Source organism: Dermacentor andersoni, chromosome 4, assembly GCF_023375885.2.
Source record: "Dermacentor andersoni chromosome 4, qqDerAnde1_hic_scaffold, whole genome shotgun sequence".
NCBI lineage: Eukaryota > Metazoa > Arthropoda > Arachnida > Ixodida > Ixodidae > Dermacentor > Dermacentor andersoni.
Window position 1 is genome coordinate 101,378,379 of NC_092817.1, and position 20,570 is coordinate 101,398,948.

The 20,570-nt window shown below is 43.2% G+C and overlaps 1 protein-coding gene across 2 annotated transcripts in view; it reads left to right on the forward strand.

The window, feature by feature from the left end:
• The window catches only part of LOC126536547 (cell adhesion molecule Dscam1-like), a 142,498-nt gene that overhangs the window by 112,209 nt on the left and 9,719 nt on the right, over positions 1-20,570 (forward strand). For both annotated transcript variants that reach the window (XM_055074079.1, XM_050183560.2), the window contains exons 9-23: positions 1,449-1,610; positions 2,816-3,015; positions 3,600-3,687; positions 4,710-4,829; positions 6,058-6,231; positions 8,705-8,852; positions 10,219-10,367; positions 10,763-10,894; positions 11,373-11,540; positions 12,419-12,489; positions 13,408-13,645; positions 14,858-14,956; positions 15,907-16,092; positions 18,340-18,636; positions 19,510-19,680. In XM_055074079.1, the coding sequence (XP_054930054.1) occupies positions 1,449-1,610; positions 2,816-3,015; positions 3,600-3,687; positions 4,710-4,829; positions 6,058-6,231; positions 8,705-8,852; positions 10,219-10,367; positions 10,763-10,894; positions 11,373-11,540; positions 12,419-12,489; positions 13,408-13,645; positions 14,858-14,956; positions 15,907-16,092; positions 18,340-18,636; positions 19,510-19,680 (2,403 nt within the window). The remainder of the gene's footprint in view (positions 1-1,448; positions 1,611-2,815; positions 3,016-3,599; positions 3,688-4,709; positions 4,830-6,057; positions 6,232-8,704; positions 8,853-10,218; positions 10,368-10,762; positions 10,895-11,372; positions 11,541-12,418; positions 12,490-13,407; positions 13,646-14,857; positions 14,957-15,906; positions 16,093-18,339; positions 18,637-19,509; positions 19,681-20,570) is intronic.

Consider the following 20,570-nt stretch of genomic DNA (forward strand, 5'->3'; position numbering starts at 1 on the left):
ACGCAGGGCCTACACACTTATTCCGCGTATGTTTGTACGCTGATTTTGTCACTTTGCAATTTGTCCAAGTTCATCCCGTCATACTGGCAACGTCACTAGCCCTCCAAAGACAGGGACAGACATATAAACGACAGCACACGGCACTTACAGCGCCATTTAGCTTCCCAGTATGACAGACAAACAGGCCCAAACCAAGGCCTTGATTGACGTGGCCAGTCTATGGAGCCAGCAGCTTCCGTTAGGAAGTCTCCCGTTTTATCACAGTATTCTTAATATTCTTTTTTTGCACTATGCATATTTAGTGAGCTACATGCTAGAGAATAGTTTTGTTGGAGGCGAAAGCGCGGTTCATTCGGTGTTAATGTACTCCGTAACTTTTTGGCTCAAGACGCTGCGCTGGTGAAAGATCGACAACCTTGTGCTTATGAAAGGGTACACTTGGCTGTCTTACAAGTTTAACACCGTACAACCACTACAAAAATGACGAAGAATCTTAACAACATCGACATAAGGTGTAAGAAAGGTTATCCGGATAATAAATAATTATTTAATTTACGCAAAGTACACATTTGAGTTGGGTTTCACGTTGTTCTTGTCCTGCGTCTATATATGCGCTAGATAGAACATCACAATCCTTGTTCATTCACAAGCCTGAAATTATTTTTGGCAAACGTAGTGCTGCAAAAGAACTGTTTCAAATATCCCTATGCTCTGGAAAAGAATAATATTACATTGGGTACCAGACATGCACTTCAGTGAAGCAATTCCATTGCAGCGCCTCATCTCTTTTAGTGTACTTTCGCAACGTCGTCTCCTACGCAGTGGTGCCAGACTGGAGCAATCTGGCTTAAGTCTTACCTCTATACTTTTCTCTAACGTAATCATTTTTCTTGTTTTGGCGCACGAGGCAACTACGCCGCTCTCGGCAATCATTAACGTCAGGCCAAAACCCCTAGACGTTTTCTCAGTACCAAGTGTCGTTGGAGATATCAGTGTGTTCTTGCAACGTATAAATCATTTGCTCTCCCCAACTACGAAAGGTGGTACAAAATTGTATTTTTTTGTCGCTTTAAATTGAATCTTTCACAACGTTCGTTTTCTACAAGCGAGTACAGCTGTAGTCAGGTATATGGCTTACTTACAGCGCATTTCCGACGTGGCTTCGAGCACGATTTACGTGTGCTATTCACTCTGTCCAGGTGAAAACGCGGGTCACACGATAAGTTCTCATGTATAGCCGCAAATATACAGACGATTCCGGAAGTATTGTAGCCCGGACATCAAGTAATGTATAATGAATCTGTCTACACCAAGTGGGACTGCGCATGCAACTACATACGCTGGAAGTACTTCCCATCCTATAGTGCCGCTCAACCGATGTACTGCACGGGCATAGTAAGACTAACAACAAGCTGTGTAGGTTTTCTCAGCCTGGTTTTTACCGGCAGGGGACGCCCGCCTACCGCAGAGCAAGCGCCAGAGCGTGTTTCGAAATGGCACGCTCGCTGTGCATCGCGTCGAGCGCAGCGCCGACGAAGGCATCTACCGGTGCTTGGCCACAGGTCCCTCCGGGAAGTCCGCCTCCAAGGAACTGTACGTCAGCGTCATGGGTGAGTGCCGCCCGTCAACTGGGAGTTCTTATTGGCTGCTGCGCGGCGTTACTTTTGTTGGTGGAAAGGTACGAGGAAGTAGTCGTTTTGTACTTGCACGCTATATCAGAACCACCGAGGTGTTTGCTTTCGTGGGATTCCTTTCTGAACAAACCTTAAACAAATATATGATCGCTTTGCGTGAGTACGGACTCACTAGAAATGTTTTTTAGAGTCTCTTCGTCGGCGAAGTATTGCCGGGAACGCCAGTATACAGTGCGTCGTGATTACGTGCTGTAAATTCTCGCACCGAGATGACTTAGCGCTCGTGTTATTTCGTTTCTCTGTTTCACTTGTGTATTGTGCTGTATTATTCTGCTTAATGCTATACCAAGTGGCCTGTACGTCCACACCACTGGATTTAAAGATACGTCTGAGGACTAGAAAGAAATTCCTTAATAATATAACACTCGGCTGTGTGCACATCTGCCCCAGCTTATGTTTGGATAGACTTCAGGTGGTCAAGACAGACATGCGCTGATTGTTTCTCATATGGGCAGCAGGCATGTATGACTTAGATAAAATTCGAGCGCCCTAATAATTAGTCGTCTTATGTTGCAGTGGGCAGAAATGTTAGCGATTATATCATCTAAAAAGGAGGATGAGTCCCACTAGTAAAAGCAAAAGTAAGCCAACGCGGTGTTAATGTTCCGTCACACTGTTGCTGTTCTTTATTGTTTATATAATTAAGATTAATTGGCTTGAGTGCAGCATTGTGTCGGAGTAGTAAAATAATAAATCACATTTCAATGCCTTTATAAAGAGCCGAAAAGTATTACGTGTATAACTAGCAATACATAAAGGAAACAACATTTGCACCTAGAACGGAGGCAACGACAGACAACTAATGAAGTGAACGTGGCGATATGCATGTGGGCATGCGATGAGGGTTTAAGACGAAGCATTATTTCGTGCTTTTCTTTCTTCCGAATAAGAGCATATGAAGTGCCCTGTGAGGTTGTATTTTCGGTCTAGTTGGTAAGCAATATATTGGAAATCATTTTGTACAGAAAAAAAAAAAAAAAAAAAAAACAATTGATGGGGAGAAAGTCAAGAAGACACAGCGGTCGCTTGTCTTTCCGACTTCGTCCAAGTAGGTTTTTTTTTTTTTTTTGCTCCAACACTTTTGTGACATTTAAAGTGGCTTCTGCACCTTCTGTGCGCAGTGGCGCCTGTGGTGGGTCCGTTCTCGTTCCCGGCGAACCTGAAAGAAGGCATGCGGGCCATCGTGACCTGCTCCGTGCTGGAAGGGGACAGCCCCGTGCGCATCCGATGGCTCAAGGATGGCGCACCCGTGGCGCCAGATGGCAGAAACGTCAAGGTCGAGTCAAGCAACGAGTTTTCCTCCACGCTGTTCATCAAACAAGTGAGAGCTCTCTCAGTCAATAATTATTCGTCACGTGACTGGGCGGAGCAGCACGACTGCCCAACTTCGTCATTATGACTGATATAAACTCTGGCAGATTGGGTCCCTGCAGTTGTTCGCATGCTTCCAGCGACATTTTCGCAACGAATGCCGTTTTTTTTTTTTTGCACTCTGGGAGTGTGGCGATGGGTGGAGGGCTAGAATTTCTCTGCGATTTCCCGAGAGAGGTTGGCCTTACAGAAATTGCATTAATAGTCAGAGTTGGTCGCACAAGCCCGTCGTCCTTAAGAAGCACAAAAGTGCAGCGAACTCACTGCAATTTCCTTCTTTCCTTCCCTCCTCTCTCTCCCTGTTATCTTTGTTTTCCCCCTTTCCCTTTCCCCCGGTGTAGGGTAGCCAACCCAACATTATTGTGGTTAACCTCCCTGCCTTCTTCTTATCTCTTTTCCTCCTCCCCGAGAGAGGTTGACATGGTGGACTCGTTATTTATCTGGTCTATATTTTGTCGTTCAGTTGCATCAACCAATTTTCACTGGCAAATCTGTAACGCCCGAGCCTTCTGCGAATGTGTCGGTCCTCTCCAGGTCGGCTACAGGCATCGTGGCGAATACACCTGCGTCGCATCAAACTTGGCATCGTTTGCAAACTATTCTTCGAACATGGTCGTCAACGGTGAGTCACATGGTTTATGAGTTTTGTTTCAAAAATATGTTTCGTGTTCACTCGGCTGTACGTTTGACTGGGCAGTAACTTACCGCAGACACATGAAAGTACGTACGCAAAAACACGCACTCAAACATTCAGTCAAATGAGAGTATAATGTATGGTGGTTGAACGTGCGCGTGTGTGACAGTCGCTATTGGCAACTCATTTTGATAGCATTCTGCCCCAGGTGCTATGCTAATGAGGCACCGAAATTATAAGCCTAAACCCTTTAAAAAATTAAATAGAAGAAAAAAGCTTCCTTCAAAGTGTGGATACTGAAATTAACAAAGGGTAACTGTGAACATAGATGCGGGACGCAATCCGAATGTAAAACATTCTGACATCGTCAGAGCTGATACACCTCTGTTGGCTTTTTCCTTTTTTTTTGGTAATATGGTACATTTGACTCAGAGAATATTTGTATTATATTTTTTTCTCGCGAAATATGTAATGACCAGTGCTAATAGATTCTTTTTGCTGAATTCTACTGTTTCTGTTGCATTAAAGTGTAAGCCTGTAAGCTATTTTACAAATTTAAAACCACTACTTTTTGTTTATATGACGTCGAACAACAGGATATGACATAGCGCTCTGTTAGCCCGTTACATGACACGACGAAGTTTTGCTTTCTGTTAGGTAAGTATATGGCGCACGTTGTTCTTAGGGCATATTGATGGGCGATGACACTAGGAATACATGCAGCTCTTTCCTCTCTTCATACCGCCGTAATTATTTGGTGTCTGCAATAGCTTAACGATCGATTCGTGCTTAATTACATGGTCGGAAGCTGTTGTGCGTTATAAAGAATTACTCAGTGTAACATTCGTAGCATAATAATACAATGCTGACTTTTAAAATGAATAAGAGAAAAACAGGGATTTGGCGTTTGTTCTCTTCTCAATATCGTCAGTGACATTCTTCACGTTTCAAATATGATTTACTACAAATACTGCTGCCATTGTGTTCTGTTTCTGACCTCAACCTTTCAGTGCCGCCACGGTGGAAAGTAGCTCCAAGAGAAAAAGCAGCAGTAGTTGGAGAAAATGTGGTGATTGACTGCCAAGCAGAAGGTTTCCCTCCTCCGAGGATCTGGTGGGAGAAATCATCAGGTGGGTCATCGCGTGTAACCTATGAAAGGCTAGCACAGCGCCCCAGATAGACAGGGTGTTTCAGCCGACACTTTCAAAAATCTTTAAAGGTTGCCTGCGGCAGATATCACAATTCTAGTTCATGCGCTGGTCTACTCGAAGCGGCGGATATTACTTGCACAAGAAATTGAGATGCAGAATCGACTAATTATTAAGAATCCATTAATTACATTTGTAACTAATTACATTATGGCCCATATTGCAATGTACAAATTCCGGCCGTGCAGTTCGCAAGGCGGATCCACTTGGAACGAATCTTCAACATGACACCAGTTTCGAGAGATAAATTCCTGAACTTTGCCGAGAAATGGATTGGGGTTCCAGTTAATTTGTTAACGAAACGTAAGTTCATGCACTCAAGCACACAAGTAACTGGAACGCCAAGGCATTTCTTCGCAAAGTTCGGGAATTTATATCTCAAAACTGATGTCGTCCTGAGAATTCATTCCAAGTGGATCCGCCTTTCGAAGTCCCCTGCTAGAATTTATTAATTGCAATATGGGTCATAATATAATTAGCCAGAAAGTTAATTAGTGAATTCTCGTTAGTTCGTCGATTTTGCACATAATTCTTTGTGCAAATAGTGTCCACCGCTTCGAGTAGACCAGCTCATAAACTAGAATTCACACATCTGGCACAGGCAACCTTTAAAAAGATGTAAACGTGTTCGCTGAAACACCCTGTATAATTTTCCGCGTTAGACAGTTAGCCTCACTAGTGAACTCCTGTTAGGTTTTCTGCAAACTTGACTATTTCAGCAGCAGTAGCGACTACTTTTGCTTGTCAGGGGTCACGCCCACAGTCTGCAATACGCGTGGTATCTTTATGTCTGCAACTCCGAGTAAAGAGTTTAGAGTGCAGTGGTAGTTTCTTTTACCATAAGAAATAGTGAAAGTTTAAATTATCCAGCTTATTCCTACATACATAATTTCGCTTTTCCTTTTTTTTCTCTGTTTTTATTGATAATTTTGAAATAGCAGGCTCTGTTTAAATGATACTTCTTACGGCATCACTGTTAATAACAACAGGATATATATATATATATATATATATACATATATATTTGTTAATTATCTAGGTTAACATGAGTACAAAAACAGAAAAGCAACGACGTTATGCTCTGTACGCCTTGTGCGGACTTGATTGACAGCACAATTCCGTCTTTCGCAAAGTTGACGCCTTCTTTCAGCTTCCAAACCGTCTGAGTACAAAGTGATCATAAGCAACTCACACATACACGCCCTTGAAAACGGCTCGCTCATGGTGCGCGAGGCCGAACGCAACGACACTGGCTTCTACCTCTGCCAGGCCAGCAACGGCGTAGGATCTGGAATCAGCAAGGTCATCGAGTTGAAAGTGCACGGTAAGTGATGCGCGCCGATAATCGCTAAAATATCAGACTGCTGGACGAAGTAACGTGATTGACGCTAATAGGATTTGGCTTGTCGTTCGCAAACTCTTGCGCTAATGAACCGACCTATCATAATAAGCAGTGCGTTTTCCACACGAGGTGATAAATGAAGAGCTTCATGCCCTGAAAACGCCAGTTGACTCATTACATGCCATTGAGGCCGCTGGTAAATACTTACAATCAAGTCACCACCAAAAAAAAAAATATCTCTTAACACCCAGTTCACTATATATGACGTTTCAGGAGCGTGCAATTGGTCTCTTTCACTGCGGTACGAAAACTGCAGCATCGGCACGGTTGTCTGAGCGAGATATGCCCAGAACAATTTCTGTTGACGCACCCGGTCTCACGGGTTCAACGGATGCGCATGCGCTGTATCAAGCATAATTAACGGTGTTTATCACGACGAAAGGAAATAACTGGAGGTGCAAAAAGAGAAAATATAAAGTTTTAGAATATCGTTTGTCGCCTTACGTACTTTAAATATAAGCACATTTCCGGGACGCTACGGTGCGTGTCCTTTCAAGCCCTTTAGTTTGCCTTACGGAAACACAACCGCAAAGAAAACTATATAAAACAGGGCGCCATCTGGTGCCTCGTTCCAAACGCATCCAAGCCAAGACGGTCCATTAGTAACCATCCTGCTGTTGCTATGTGGACGCGTCTCGTTAGGCGTACGTGTGCCAGAATCGCCAAACGATCTAAAAAAAATGGACGTGCAATGCGCTCATAACTTAGCTTTCAGGTGAGTTTAGAGAAAGCGAAAGCTCATTACAATAGTTACCGGCGATCAACGCAAGTGAGAGCGTAGCCATCACGAGAATTCACACTGAAGCGGGAGCAAAGGGTGCCGCCATGTTCGGCGACGCTATTTCTTAGCGTCCGTAAACATTATAGACGTTAAACTGGCCAAGTAATGTACGTTGTCATAGCGCGCGTAAACCGCAGAAACCCAATAACGTTCTGAGCATGCGCAGTGAGGACGACGCCATTTCTTTACGTACGTAATGCTTTTACGTCCGGTTGCACGCGTCAACCTAAAACTGTATAATAAGCTGCGTCGGCTAAAAGTATAGATGAGCGCCATGAAAGAGTACTGGTATTTCAAGTGTCAAAAAGCGAGCCTTCCTTTCTGTTAGCTCAAGATCCTGCTGATTTCCAGAAAAACGACATGCGGAGTCCAGGGCTGCAATAGCACAAGAAATTGAGAAATATTACGTAATATGTGCATTGATAAATTTTGTTTATTTCTTATGTCGCAACTATTCTTTACATCAAAGAACTGGTGACATTCAGGATCAAGTTTACAGGAGAATTTAGGCCTCTGCAGGAACAAATGATTGCTTATGGCGCAATTGGTGCATTCCAATCTCGGTAATATTGAATTATCAGCATTTTGTAAGCATGAATAATTGTTATTGCTTTATTGCTTCTTATGTTTCTCTTTTGGAAAGTTGAGAATAGTTGAATGTTTTGCTTACAGATTACTTGTTTCGCCCTCACTTCTCAAGTTATTCAAAAGTTTGTTATTGTGCCGCTACGGCTTGATACATAAATACGCTTGCTTTTCTTGCATGGTGCAATATTGTTTTATGTATTCAACGTTCCTGGGTCATTCATTCCGATAGGCTTGAAATTATTAGGTAACATTCCACCCTTCGCACGTGAAGCGAGAAATGACCTGTTAAAAATTATGAAGCTAGCTTTCCTGCTGGGCAGTTTGCCCCAGTAATCGCTGCGTAGTAATTTTTGTAGACAGCATGTGCAAACCAGAATTTGCTTGTATTGCGACCGGAAAGATGTAGGAGTGGATCTGTTGACTGGAACCTACCCACCCCAGCATGTACCGAGAACATTCACGTCTTCACCTTAACGATTACCAGTGCCGCTCTTAATGGGGCAAATGCGCAATGCAGGGAAGCGCACCTACGAATTATAACAAATGGTCTAGCGGCTTCTACTGAAAAGGCTTTTAATTCATTCTCATAAATAAGTTATTTGCCAGCAATATTTGTACAAAAACGGTAGAAAAAAATATCAATATCGCTCCCTTTGCGTAGTAAAAATATCGTAGAAATACACATTTATGAATGCCTGGGATTTTCGGTGACCTATGGTTAAAGCAAGTCCATGCCGTAATTTCTTTTGGTAGCAGTCATTTGACTGCTACTCAGATAATTCTAGTAATGGCTATTCAGCGAGTGTGCGCAAAGTTCCCTCTTATTATATTATATCTCAAAATTTTAATTTTCTGTTCAGTAGCACGCTTTTGAGAGAAAGGATAGATGCCCATTTAGTGCAGCAGTCGCCTTTGTCTTTACTTATGAGATTTAGCGGCTCTTGCATGAACTGATACGAGAATTCCCTGCGCACAGCTGCACCAATGGTACGCCGCAAGCGTTCACCTTTATTTTTGCACCGGCAGTGTCCGCCCACTTTAGGAACGCATTCAACTCAAAAACTCTTCGCAAGGGCAACACGGCACGCATCAAGTGCGAAGTTTTTGGTGAGAAGCCATTGACTATTTCATGGAGCAAGAACGGTCAACCGATATCTGCGAAACAAGATCAACGGTGAGTTTGACCACAATTAGGCGCTGTCTGCAAGTTGAAACAAAAGAGCTGCGAAAAAAAAAAAGAACCATCGAGGGCTAGTCGGCACCAAATGCAGACTTTTACTGCAGGCATTGCGCAGTCACAAATGCAAGCAAAAGGTGCACACAGCAGTGAAGATCCATACGTTTAGCGAATGTCTTATACGGTCCCTAGAGCACGAATCGCTTTTGGTGCCAGTGACGGATGTGGCCACGGTACGAGTATATTTGACGGTTCTTGAAGCACGCCGGTATGAAAGACCGCGTATAGTGCCCCTGGGCATCCGCCCAAGTGCACTCCCTGTGCTCAACATCTTCCTCTCTTCCTCTGTCTATTCTGCCTTTCCACTGCCCCCAGTGTAGGGTAGCAAACCGGACGGATGTCTGGTTGACCTCCTTGCCTTTCCTCTTGTTCCCTACTCTCTCTCTTTATTTGATCCCGCTCGACGAGCTTTTCCACTTGAGCCTGATGCTGTTGAAATGTCGTCGAAGTTACTAGTTGCCATACCTAGGGTCCGTGTGACAATCGAGTGCTATTAGTAACCTTAAGTTATCTTCATGCATGATAATGCTAAAGCTATGGCAGTTGCCAAATTTTTTAATTATTATCAGCTCCATTTCTTTCCCAATTAAAATATATTTAGCTTTACGAGAAACACTAGGCACTAAGCAGTCGTAAACGTTTAGGCATCACTCTTTCGGTAGCTTAGGGAATCCCATAGCTTGGGTAATAAACGTCCAATATGACATTACAGACACACTGAAGGATGTATATTACGAATGTCAGCACGCTGTTCTTGTGGAAGGTGAAATAACGTTTTGCACTGCGCAAGACAAGACATTGAGAACACATTCTGAAACTGAAATTGCAGAATTCACAGGTCCCTGTTAGCAGCCTTACGAAGTGCAGAGTTTGATCTTTATGCTCTTATATTCCCTGTGGATGTTCAATAGCATTCCACATGAATCTCCTTATGAATTGAGGCTCAGGCAAACAGATCACAAAAGTAGAATCTCCAACAACATTTTAGAACGTCAATGTTTTCCTCAAAACACATTTAGAGCACAATTACTATAGAATTTGTATAAACTTGTTGGATCTACTGTAATCCTACACGAAGTACAGCTGACAAAATACCGATATCTTGAATATAGTTATTTGCGACTGGCGCCACTTATAGATGGCTGAGGGCTATTCTACGTGTAAGTTTGGCCTCTATTTACATTATCCTTAAATTGAACGCTTGTTAATCGCAGAATGCGTTAATACCAAAAATAGACGTTACGCTTGAGTTTTTTTATTTTTAAACTAATTATGTGGGACCTTCATCGTCTCACACTTTTAGGTACGAAATAAAAACCAGCGAGACAGAAGAAAGCGTTGAATCCCAGCTGGAAATTCACGCCGTTGACCGGAGAGATTCCGCGCTATATGCGTGTCTTGGAAACAATAAGCATGGCAAAGATGAAACTAGGACACAGTTGATTGTGCAAGGTAAGCGCCAATAGTGACGACTTATGTTGCTGGCAAATGTGCCAAAGTTTCGGTTGAAGAAATAATGCTTGCCCATTGGAAAACCTAAAGCTTGTTCACAGCTCGCTGGTGCATGTGCTAATTTTACTCACAGTAACATAACCCTTCTCACTTCTTAACCTAGAAAACAACAACAATGCACAAGTGTGGCATCCGAAATCTTCATTTTTGAGCGTGCACTCTTGCTTTACTTTACTCATGTTTGTGATCTTATAAAAAGGTATACGTCAAGCCTGTCTGTTGATTGTCATTACATTTTCGCTAAACCAACAAGGACCCTTCATTCAAAGAGCACTAAAACAGCTGCATTCAAAATACCTCGAAGGTGTCCAAACAGGCGTCTCTTGATTTCACAGAAACCCCTGGGGCTCCGTTCAATCTTCGAACGTCTGACGTGACGAGCCGGTCTATGACGATTTCTTGGGACCAGCCCTACACGGGGAACAGCCCTATCTCTGCGTATCGAGTGCAGAGTAAAACTTCAGGGAGTACGTTACATTTTATTCAAATTTTATTTTAAAACGCACTATTTGTACTTTCAACACACTTATTTATACTGAGTTAATGGCCTATGTTCGCCAAGCTATTTGCTGTACAACCAGAATCGCGTCTCCTATTGTCCAAAACAACATTCCTAGCAGCCTAATTTCAATTTCAATCATACTCCTACACGTGTAGTAACAGCTGCAACGAATCGCAGCAGGCGTCATACCTGCTGGAACGTAGGCGTGAACTCAACTGTATTATAGACTAATAATTTTCCAACCAGATAGATTCCAAAAGACAGAATGTTCTGTTTAATCATCAGTGGCAAAGCGGAACCGTTACATGTGGTACGTAACAAGTGCATCATGATTTTTTTTAACATGCATTCATGGCCATAATGAAGGCGATCTTAAACTTGAAATGCGAAATTGGTGGTCATTTCTAAACGGCAATTAAAGCATAGCAATTTATTTTTTTCAGCCAAGTGGAGTGGGGCTGTTAGTGAACACAAACTTCAAGGAAGAGTCACCACAATTACTCTTAGAGACCTGCGCCCTGTCACAGCGTACATCACACGGATACAAGCAGAGAACGCCTTAGGTGTCGGGGAGTACAGTCAAGAAATACAGGTCACAACCGATGAGGAAGGTGAGCACAATTTGGCAAGCTTACTTCGGAAGACGAATTTTAGCGTTGCGTGTTCCCCTAAATTCGAAACGTTTGCCGTTTTTTTGATATTGTGCTGCATTGTGCGATTATGGAATTACAGAACTGCCCCAGTCAGCTTACGCTGAAATCGCTGAATGAAACTAGAAGGGAATTCGTAACCCACTGCTGAACGCAGTCATTGCGACATACGATGTTGTTCCCAGTAACAGTCTGTTCTGTTGAGGAACCTACTAAACATGAAGGCGTCCAGTGGCCACTTAATTAACTTAGCAGAATACCTACCGCCAATATTAACCACAGTGCTAAAGTAAAACATTCATGCCGAAGCAAGTATGGAGGCCTAACGCACAACTCATAAAATTAAGCAAATGCCATGCTGATAATATTATGAACTATTTGTTACGAAAATTACTTAGTGATGAAATGTCGAACAGCTGCCAAGGCTATTCTAGCCTATGGGGTAGTGCACCATAATAGTTAACCAAAAAGCTGAGGAGCTGTACTATCCCATATATACGGGTTTTATCGAATTGGTGCACCATGAGTCTCTTTATAACAAAGTGCTACCCGCAATTCCATAATCTTTTTCCATCCTTTATATATTTCCTAGTAGCTATTTTATCAGTGAAGCGTATTGTATTTATATAGCAATTCAGCTTGTATAGAAGCTACACCCAAAACCTAGAAATGTAGAATATTTGTAGTCTTTGTTGAGGAGGCTGTTAATAAAATTAACAGAAAGCAATTCTTTTCTAAGGCTGTTGTTAGGCTTATATTGTGGGAGTTGTCACACTGTGCCCGAGTCGAAGCATTCAGAGCGAGTCAGCAAAATATATGCTGCCCCTTTATTGTTAAAGCACCTGAAGGCCCACCACTGAATGTTCAAGCTTCTCCAGTGTCATCAACTTCTCTGAAGGTGTCCTGGCAGGTAAGCCGCAACCTCACATTTGTTTCTGAGATTAGGTTTTTTTTTCCAAATGCGTGAGCAAGCTTCTATCATAAGAGTAATGTCTGAGAAAAGCAACGTCGACACTGTAACTTTGTAGAACGCTCGGGATACATAGATGCAGTGTAGATTTTGACCATCCAATGTGAACTTGTATAGATTCCTTCCAAACTCAAGAACAATCTTAGCACATTTAACGCACATCGCGAAAAGCGCGTTTAGCCACGGTGCGTCCTTGCACTATTTGGGCGTGCTGCCTCAGAATTTCGCGCTGCCAAGGTGCTTGTAGTATTTCGGTAGGACAAAGACATGAACAATACTTTGTGACGTACATAGCGTACTCGTAATAGCGTAATAACCCATTTCGCATGTGTTCTTAGACATTTGGGTGCGTTTTATTTTCTTCCCTTTCACTACCTCTTTATCATTCCTAGTGATACAGTATGCCTGGAGTAGCATGTCAAGCTTGTCGCCAAATTAAGCAGACGAGTCACCATGAAATTGTTGTGCTACGCCTGCTAGGAACAGAAGTGTAAATGACGCTTTGTAAAGTGTCGCAAGAATCGAAATTGTCTTGTCTGTTAAAGTAGGTTACGGAATTTAACATATCAAAACCCCGATGTGATTATGAGGCATGCTGTAGGGGGGGCGTCGGATTACTTTTTACCACCTGGGGTTCTTTACCGTGCACCCGATGCACGGTCCGCGGGCGTTCTTGCATTGCGTCATCATATAAATACGGCCGCCGCGGCCCCAATTCCATCCCGCGTCGTCGGGCTTAGCAGCGCAGCGCCGAAGCCACTACGTCACCATGGCGGGTGTGTCTTTTCTGTTCATAGTACTAGTTAACGCGGAATTTAATCCATCAACCGTAACGTCAGAAAAACGTTTGTATTCCAGCCCCCGAAAAGGGAGTACCAGAACGGCCTGCTGAAGGGGTACTATGTTGGTTACAAGAAACACGGCACTTCAGATACATACACTTACAAGACAGTAGACACAACGGGCAGCATCAAAGAAGAGGTTGTGCTCACTTCGCTTCATCGTTCCACAAAGTACGATGTGCTTGTGCAAGCATTCAACGAAAAAGGAACAGGTCCACCGTGCGAAGATATACAGCTTGAAACCTTTGAGAACGGTAAGAAAACCTCTTCCGCTTCGTGCTACAATATACATATTTTAATTGGCCAGTCATTTGGTGTGCTATGCGATATTGGTGCTTTCATTCATGTTGTCACGTGTATATCGACATTGTAAAAAACAGAGTAAAGAAGCCCACAGGAAACGCACAGAAAAGAAAAAAAAGGTAGGTGACTAGTGTGTGGCTGTGTGGAGCTTTTGAAGATGTCTTTCAAAAAGTCAGCATATAATACTTCATTTCGGTCCCGCCTATGAGAGCTGCATAAAATCAGTCACGTAAAGAATCTCTAGCAACCAGCTAGAGATTCTTTACGTGAGAGATTTTATGCAGCTCACAAAGGCGGGAGCTAGAGATTCTTTACGTGAGACGTTTATTCTAGAGATTTACACAGCTATTGAAAAGAATAGTTGCACTATGTGGTGGAACCAATGAACCACAGAACTCGCGAGGAAAAGCGTATAAGTTGTGGCCGCTTAGCTTCTTTCTCGCTGCACAAACACACGCACCTACTACTTTTATTAATTAGTGCGCCAGTGTTTACGCACTTGTCCATTTGGAGAACGCGGCCAGGAATCACAATTAAGAGCACTGTGCAGAAGCACACGTGTTAGTATGGTGAATCGTTTTGACCCAACAAAATGCATTGTCAAGTGATCGCCCTTAATAATTCAGTTGCAGACACATGTCCATCGTAGTACATTTCTTATCTGGGTATTTTCCCAACGTATTCAAAAGTGCGTTCTTTAGAATTCTGTTGACCAATTACTTTTTGCGTGATCCGTCAAAGCAACAGCTATATATTGATTTTTGTTTGTTTATAAGTGCGAGCAATATCAAACTCAGAGAAAGAATGTTTGAATTTTAGAAGAGAAAGGTGTATGACCATGGGCACCGTAACTTCCTGACTGCCTTAAGGTAATCGGAACTATCTCACCGCCAAAAAAAGAAAAGCCGCCAGTAAAGTGAACCAATAAAAAACATCCTCAGATAATTCATTCGAATATTGTTCTGCGAAACAAAAGAAACAATAACTTCTGCAGAATGCTGCAGCTTGGTGCCAGCGTCGCCACTTTTCTCTATAGCAATGCGTCAAGTACATGTGTTGAGTGTTTCTGGTCAGCATTATCATGCTGGCTAGAACTGGTGCATTGTAATATTTCTGTGACACGAGAAGGATAGCGACCAGCGGTCACCGGTGCTGTTTTGCAGATCCACCACCACCACCTACGTTAAGCGTCTTCAGCACGAGTTCCACGTCCATTCAATTGCAATGGAGCTCAAACGAGGGTGATGACGCATCTATAATAGGTGCGTTGTAACAACTGTTCGACAAGCTATGCGCTAGCTTTCCTTTGTGAACTTTCTTTTATTTCGTCAAAACCACGCTTACCCCAGATGTGTGACTACAAACGAAGCAATGCTGACACAATTTTCTAGTGAAAGTTTGCTGCGTGCGTGCGTACGTACGTGCGCTTGTGTATGTGTGTGTGTGTGTGTGTCTGCGCGTGCGTGTGTGCACCAGAAAAAAAAAGATATGCATTTATTCGGTATATCTATGTGAATAAAAAAAAACTTTCTCAAAGGCAAAGAAAAAAAGCCTTATGTCAAAGGGCACATTACATCCTAAACTTACCGGCCTTACATGTTCAGCGATGTCCTGGCAGCATACCGGAAAGTACATATGGAGTCACGTGACACGATGGCGCTGTTGTTTATTTACTTTTGCTATTGGCCGTTCTATCGTTCCGTTGCTATCAGCTCGACGACTCCTTTTTAGCTAGTCATTGCCAGCTCCACGAAACGGCTATATTTTCCCACGAAATGTTTTGCGATCAATGACAGAGCGCTTTCGCGGCTGACTTCCCAGCTCTTACTCAGCTGACGGCGCAGGCGAAGTTACAAGACAAGCCGCAGGGTGAGGCGAAGCGTGGAGTTTCGTTTAAGCTAGCAAGACGTTATAATATTCTAAACAATGTTTCGCATACTTGAGCGAGTGCATGAGATATAATATTTGCTACAATAAACTCGATATGTGATCTTCATTAAAGCAGTTAGCATTCTATCAACTGTGCATCTGTCGCACTGAGAAGACACACGTTAAAATGACAGTTCTGTTTCGTGCTTCGAACAATGTCAATGTCCTAGTTCTGCTGTTGCTTGTGTTCCCCACATATAGAGTTTATATAAATAGCAGAAATTCGTGTTTACTCTGATCATATGCGAATGATTTTTGCCAGAGCTGTTTCCTTGTGTTTCAGGTTATTACATCTACGTAAAGGGTCAGCAAGGCACCTGGGAGGAGCATCAGGTTTCTGCTCATCAGACAACGCACACTTTTCAAGACCTTCTTTGTGGAACAAATTATCAGTTTTACGTTGCCTCGTACAACAAGATGGGCAAAAGTGATCCTAGCGAAGTGATATCTGCCAAAACTCAAGGAGCACGTAAGCAGGACATGAACTTTAATCTCTGGCAGTGTGCATCTCAGTGCCATGCTATCATTTTTTAGAAAAGTGTGTTTACCTTTAAGGAAAGTGCACAGATATGTGTGACTGGAAAGCCTGATTTTGAGATTGTCACAAACAGGGTTTTTAGCTTGCTGCAATGATTATGAGCACACCTCCACAGAATCAATTAAGTTAACGATAGTCTACTACGACAGTTCAATGTTTTGTGCGACACTATTTACTAACAGTTTTCTTTGACCTTCCGACAAAGAGCGGCACTAGTACGTTTCTTTTAACCTTAAGCCTTAAAAGTGGCTTCACTGCATAACCCCTGTTTGCAGCGGTCAATTATTATAGCGAACACATTAAACGTAGGTGTGTTTTAATAATTTGCGAGCGTTGATATACTAATTACCAGAGTAATCGGGAAAAGAACAATAACAACATAAAATCTCGCGTCTACGTAATGCCAGTGCTTTAATCAGTGCTTTAACCATATTTGTAATCAAGCGACAATGAAAGCTCTCAATGGAGCTTTTCTGCGGCTTCATCTTCTCTTGCCTTTCCATATAGTTCTCCATAAAAACAAAAAAGAGACGAAATACACGAAAGAAAAGAAAAATGAAAAAAGAGATAAACGCCAGCCACGGAAATAAAGAGATACATAGTTTGGGTAATATGAGCATTGTTGCTTCAGAACAAATACGCACCCTACTTCCGTCAGCGTAATATAGCAAGTCAGCGTACGTTATCTTTACGTGCCTCCCCTTGCACTGCGTCAGCTCAGAATTTAATGAGATTTTTAGTCAGTTCTCTCGTACGCCTCATCTCGGCAATTGGCTTAAGATTTTCGAACTGCTATTAGTAGAGCAATTGGGGTGTCGGAATTAAATTTCGCAGATATTCACTGAATCTCAGCGTGGTCTGACGCGCAGCACCTTGGCAGTTAGAAGGAATTATTTGGGAGTAGAAATAACACACGCAGATGATCGTTGAAGCTTGATTGGCGTAAAAGGAAACATGGCATCAGCAGTTACGAATATAATGGCACACAAGTGTCCGGGCGATGGCACTGCTATGCGATTTGATAAATGTCGCCAGCGGATTAAGATAGTATATCGCGCGCGTGACCCGAACAGTAGTGTGATGTATGACGTCATCAAAAGCGCGATATGACTATGATGCACATCGTAGTGAGATACTCCGCATTAAATCTGACCACCTTCGGATTTCTGACGAGCACCCAATGCACGGCACACGGGCATTTCTGTGTTTCGCCCCTATCGAAATGCGACCACCACGGCCACCACGGCAACAGCAAAGCCACTACGCCACCACGACGAGTAGCCAAAGCAATGCACAAGCTATTAAGAATAGCATGAAATTTTGAAGAGGCATTGATCGTTAAATCGTTAAAAAGAATGAAGTAGGGCGGCTGACCACGCTGTGGGTTACTATCATAGATAGCAAAATCGCTCTTTCAGATTGTATGTGACAGATCTGTGAGGGTACCCGCCGTGGTGGCTTAGTGGCTATGGTGTTGGGCTGCTAAGCACGAGGTCACGGAATTGAATCCCGGCCACGGCGGCCGCATTTCGATGGGGGCCAAATGCGAAAACACCCATGTACTTAGATTTAGGTGCACGTTAAAAGAACCCCGGGTGGTCGAAATTTCAAGAGTCCCCCACTACGGCGTGCCTCATAATCAAAAAGTGGCTTTGGCACCTAAAACCCCATAAAAAGAATGATGTGTGAGGGTAAAGATTATTGCTTTTGCACCTTTATTTTTCCTATACTTATTGTGTTTTTTTTTTCTGTGTATGGCGACAGACATGTGCGACGCATAGTTAGTCCGCTGCAATGAGTGGCTATGAGTCTAAATTGTCAGGTGAAAGGGAGTGCTTTATCGTTGCCGTATGCCTCTGGTTCACTCCACCTGAATTCTATTTTGACTGTTTATTTAGATGAATTAGTAGCAACATGTCAAGTTCGCTATTATTCTAAAAGGTGGAGAACTACAGCGGAACATTCATACGCAACAGCTACTGAATACGCGCAATACATTCAACGCAACAAGCAACAACACGTAGCAGTGAGTATTAATGAGGAGGACATTAAGTGATGACGCCGTATTTGAATGGTTTGTCCTAAAACGATCGCACACATGTGCAATGATTGTCCTATGATTTCGCAGCTTGGCATTCTTTCTTTTTCGTGATTCGTTGCGCCCCTCTCTCACCTCAGCCCCGGTGCCGCCCAAGCGTGACGCCATGATAAGCGTGAACGGAACGACGCTGACGGTGCATCTGAGCAGCTGGAGCACGGCGGGATGCCCGATCCAGTCGTTCACTGTTCACTATCGCGTTCAGGAGGAAGGCTACGACTGGCTGCTCGTGTCTGACGCTATCCCGGTAGAGCAGAAGGTGCTTACGGTTCCCGGCCTGGCGGCCGGAAAGTGGTACGTTCTGAGGGTAGCCGGCCACAGTGAAGCGGGCACCTCAGAGCAGGAGTACACCTTCAGCACGCTCACAAATGCAGGAGGTACTTTACGCTCAGTCATTCCTTGCATGCTAGGGCAATGTTTCCAGAAAGCTCACTCGACGAGGTGCAAGTATTGCGTTTTCAGCTGTTTGTCGTGTGAGCTGGCTGAAAAGAGTGGTAGCACCATCGTCACAATTGTTCCAGTTTGTGTTCAACTCTGGAAACGTTTTTTTTTTTTTTCCTCCTGAATATCTTGCGACATTCAACGCTGATGTAAAGCATACACCATGTCACGGATCGAGTTTACGGAGGTGGAATGTTCGCGCTGCGCGAAACTATTCTTTTATAATTGAAGTGCACCGGATCTAAACAAAAACTAGCAATGTTAAATTTTCTACGCAGTCTAAATATAGGAACCAGAACTGTTTTCCGTTATCTGAACTTTTACACCTTCTTCAATTTTCCCCTCCCATTCTCTCTTAATGCCATCGTTTGTCGCTTTGGCCATGGGATAAATAAACAAACAAATAAATAAATAAATAAATAAATAAATAAATAAATAAGTAAATAAATAAATAAATAAATAAATAAATTGGGCATCCGGCGTTGGTTCCGATTATCATCGCGCATTTGTCTGTAGGTTTTAGATTTGGAGGGCTAAAGGATTTTTAGATGTATTTCCTGTATTCATTTTTATTTTCCTCGCTATATTCTCCACTGCTGCAGGCTCTATGTTTTGTCAGATGACTATGACTTCTTCGGGTGTTTCGCCTTTAGTCTTTGCCTTTGGCAGGAATGTTGTATTCTTCCTGCAAATAAGCACGTCTAACTTGTATGACTTGATTTGCTGCAGAACACTATAAAGCCGTTTCCCATGTACGGGAAAGTGGCATGAAACTCTGTAGCTATTCCTTATTTTCTTCTGTTTTGCAGCGAGCATTCCTCCACTCAACAGCCTTGAAAGCCGCAACCCGGCCTTCTACAAGAGCGTTGGTATCATGGTGCCACTTGTATGCGTCGTGGCTATGATAGTACTCGTTGTGGCTGTCCTTGCTTTCGTTATACCTCGGAGACGAAGACAGGCGACGCCTCATCACTACAGAGGTGAGGGAAAATTTCCATGATCTAGCGTGCGTTCTCGACGCGGTAAACGTTTAACACTCTGAATACTGTGACGGGGGGAGGGGGGGAGGCCTGTGCGAAAGTAAGGATATCAGTGAATGAGAAACAGTGGCATGTACAGGAATAAATCTAACAGTCACGTGAACTGAATACTTGGATATACTGTAGAGAGGGGCAAGTTTATACAGAATACAAATAATAGTAGAAGAATAAAGCCATTTCTGTATTTGAAAGCTCGCTAAGCTGCGTCAATAAAATATTATAAAATGCTCCACTTGGAGTACGTAATTGAACAGCTCATTTTCGGGTTTGTTTGCGCATCGACAAAGTTTGTGATTTATGATCTTCCGACAGTAGTATTTACCCTTGCAATTTGTTGGCTCGCTGAAAGATTATGTGAAGCGTTTTATTGCGATAGCATTTATATGGACACTCCAGGCGAATTTCCGCCGTTGCCGTGACGTTCCGTATAAAGTCCAAGTGCGACAACACCATGTCCAGGCGCCGTAAGCTGTGGCTGAGAGTGAAAGCGTGCGAGGGTGAGCAGACAAGGATGGTGGCTCGAGGTTGCGCGCTCATTGGGGGAAGGCGGGGAGGAAGCGTGCCGCCCTCCATCGCGCGCAAGGCAGTAGGGGGCGTTCTACTCCGGCGGCAGTTTGAAATTTAGTGTTAGAAAATCAGATGCTATGGTATTCAATGAAAACAGTGAACAGACAGCGGAGATAAAGGGCCAAGAAATACCTCGGGTAACAGAATATAAATATCTTGGTATATGGATAAACGAAGGCAATAAATATATGGAAACATAGGAAAAAAACCATAACCGTAAAGGGGAAGAGAAATGCAGCCGTAATGAAGCACAGAGCGCTATG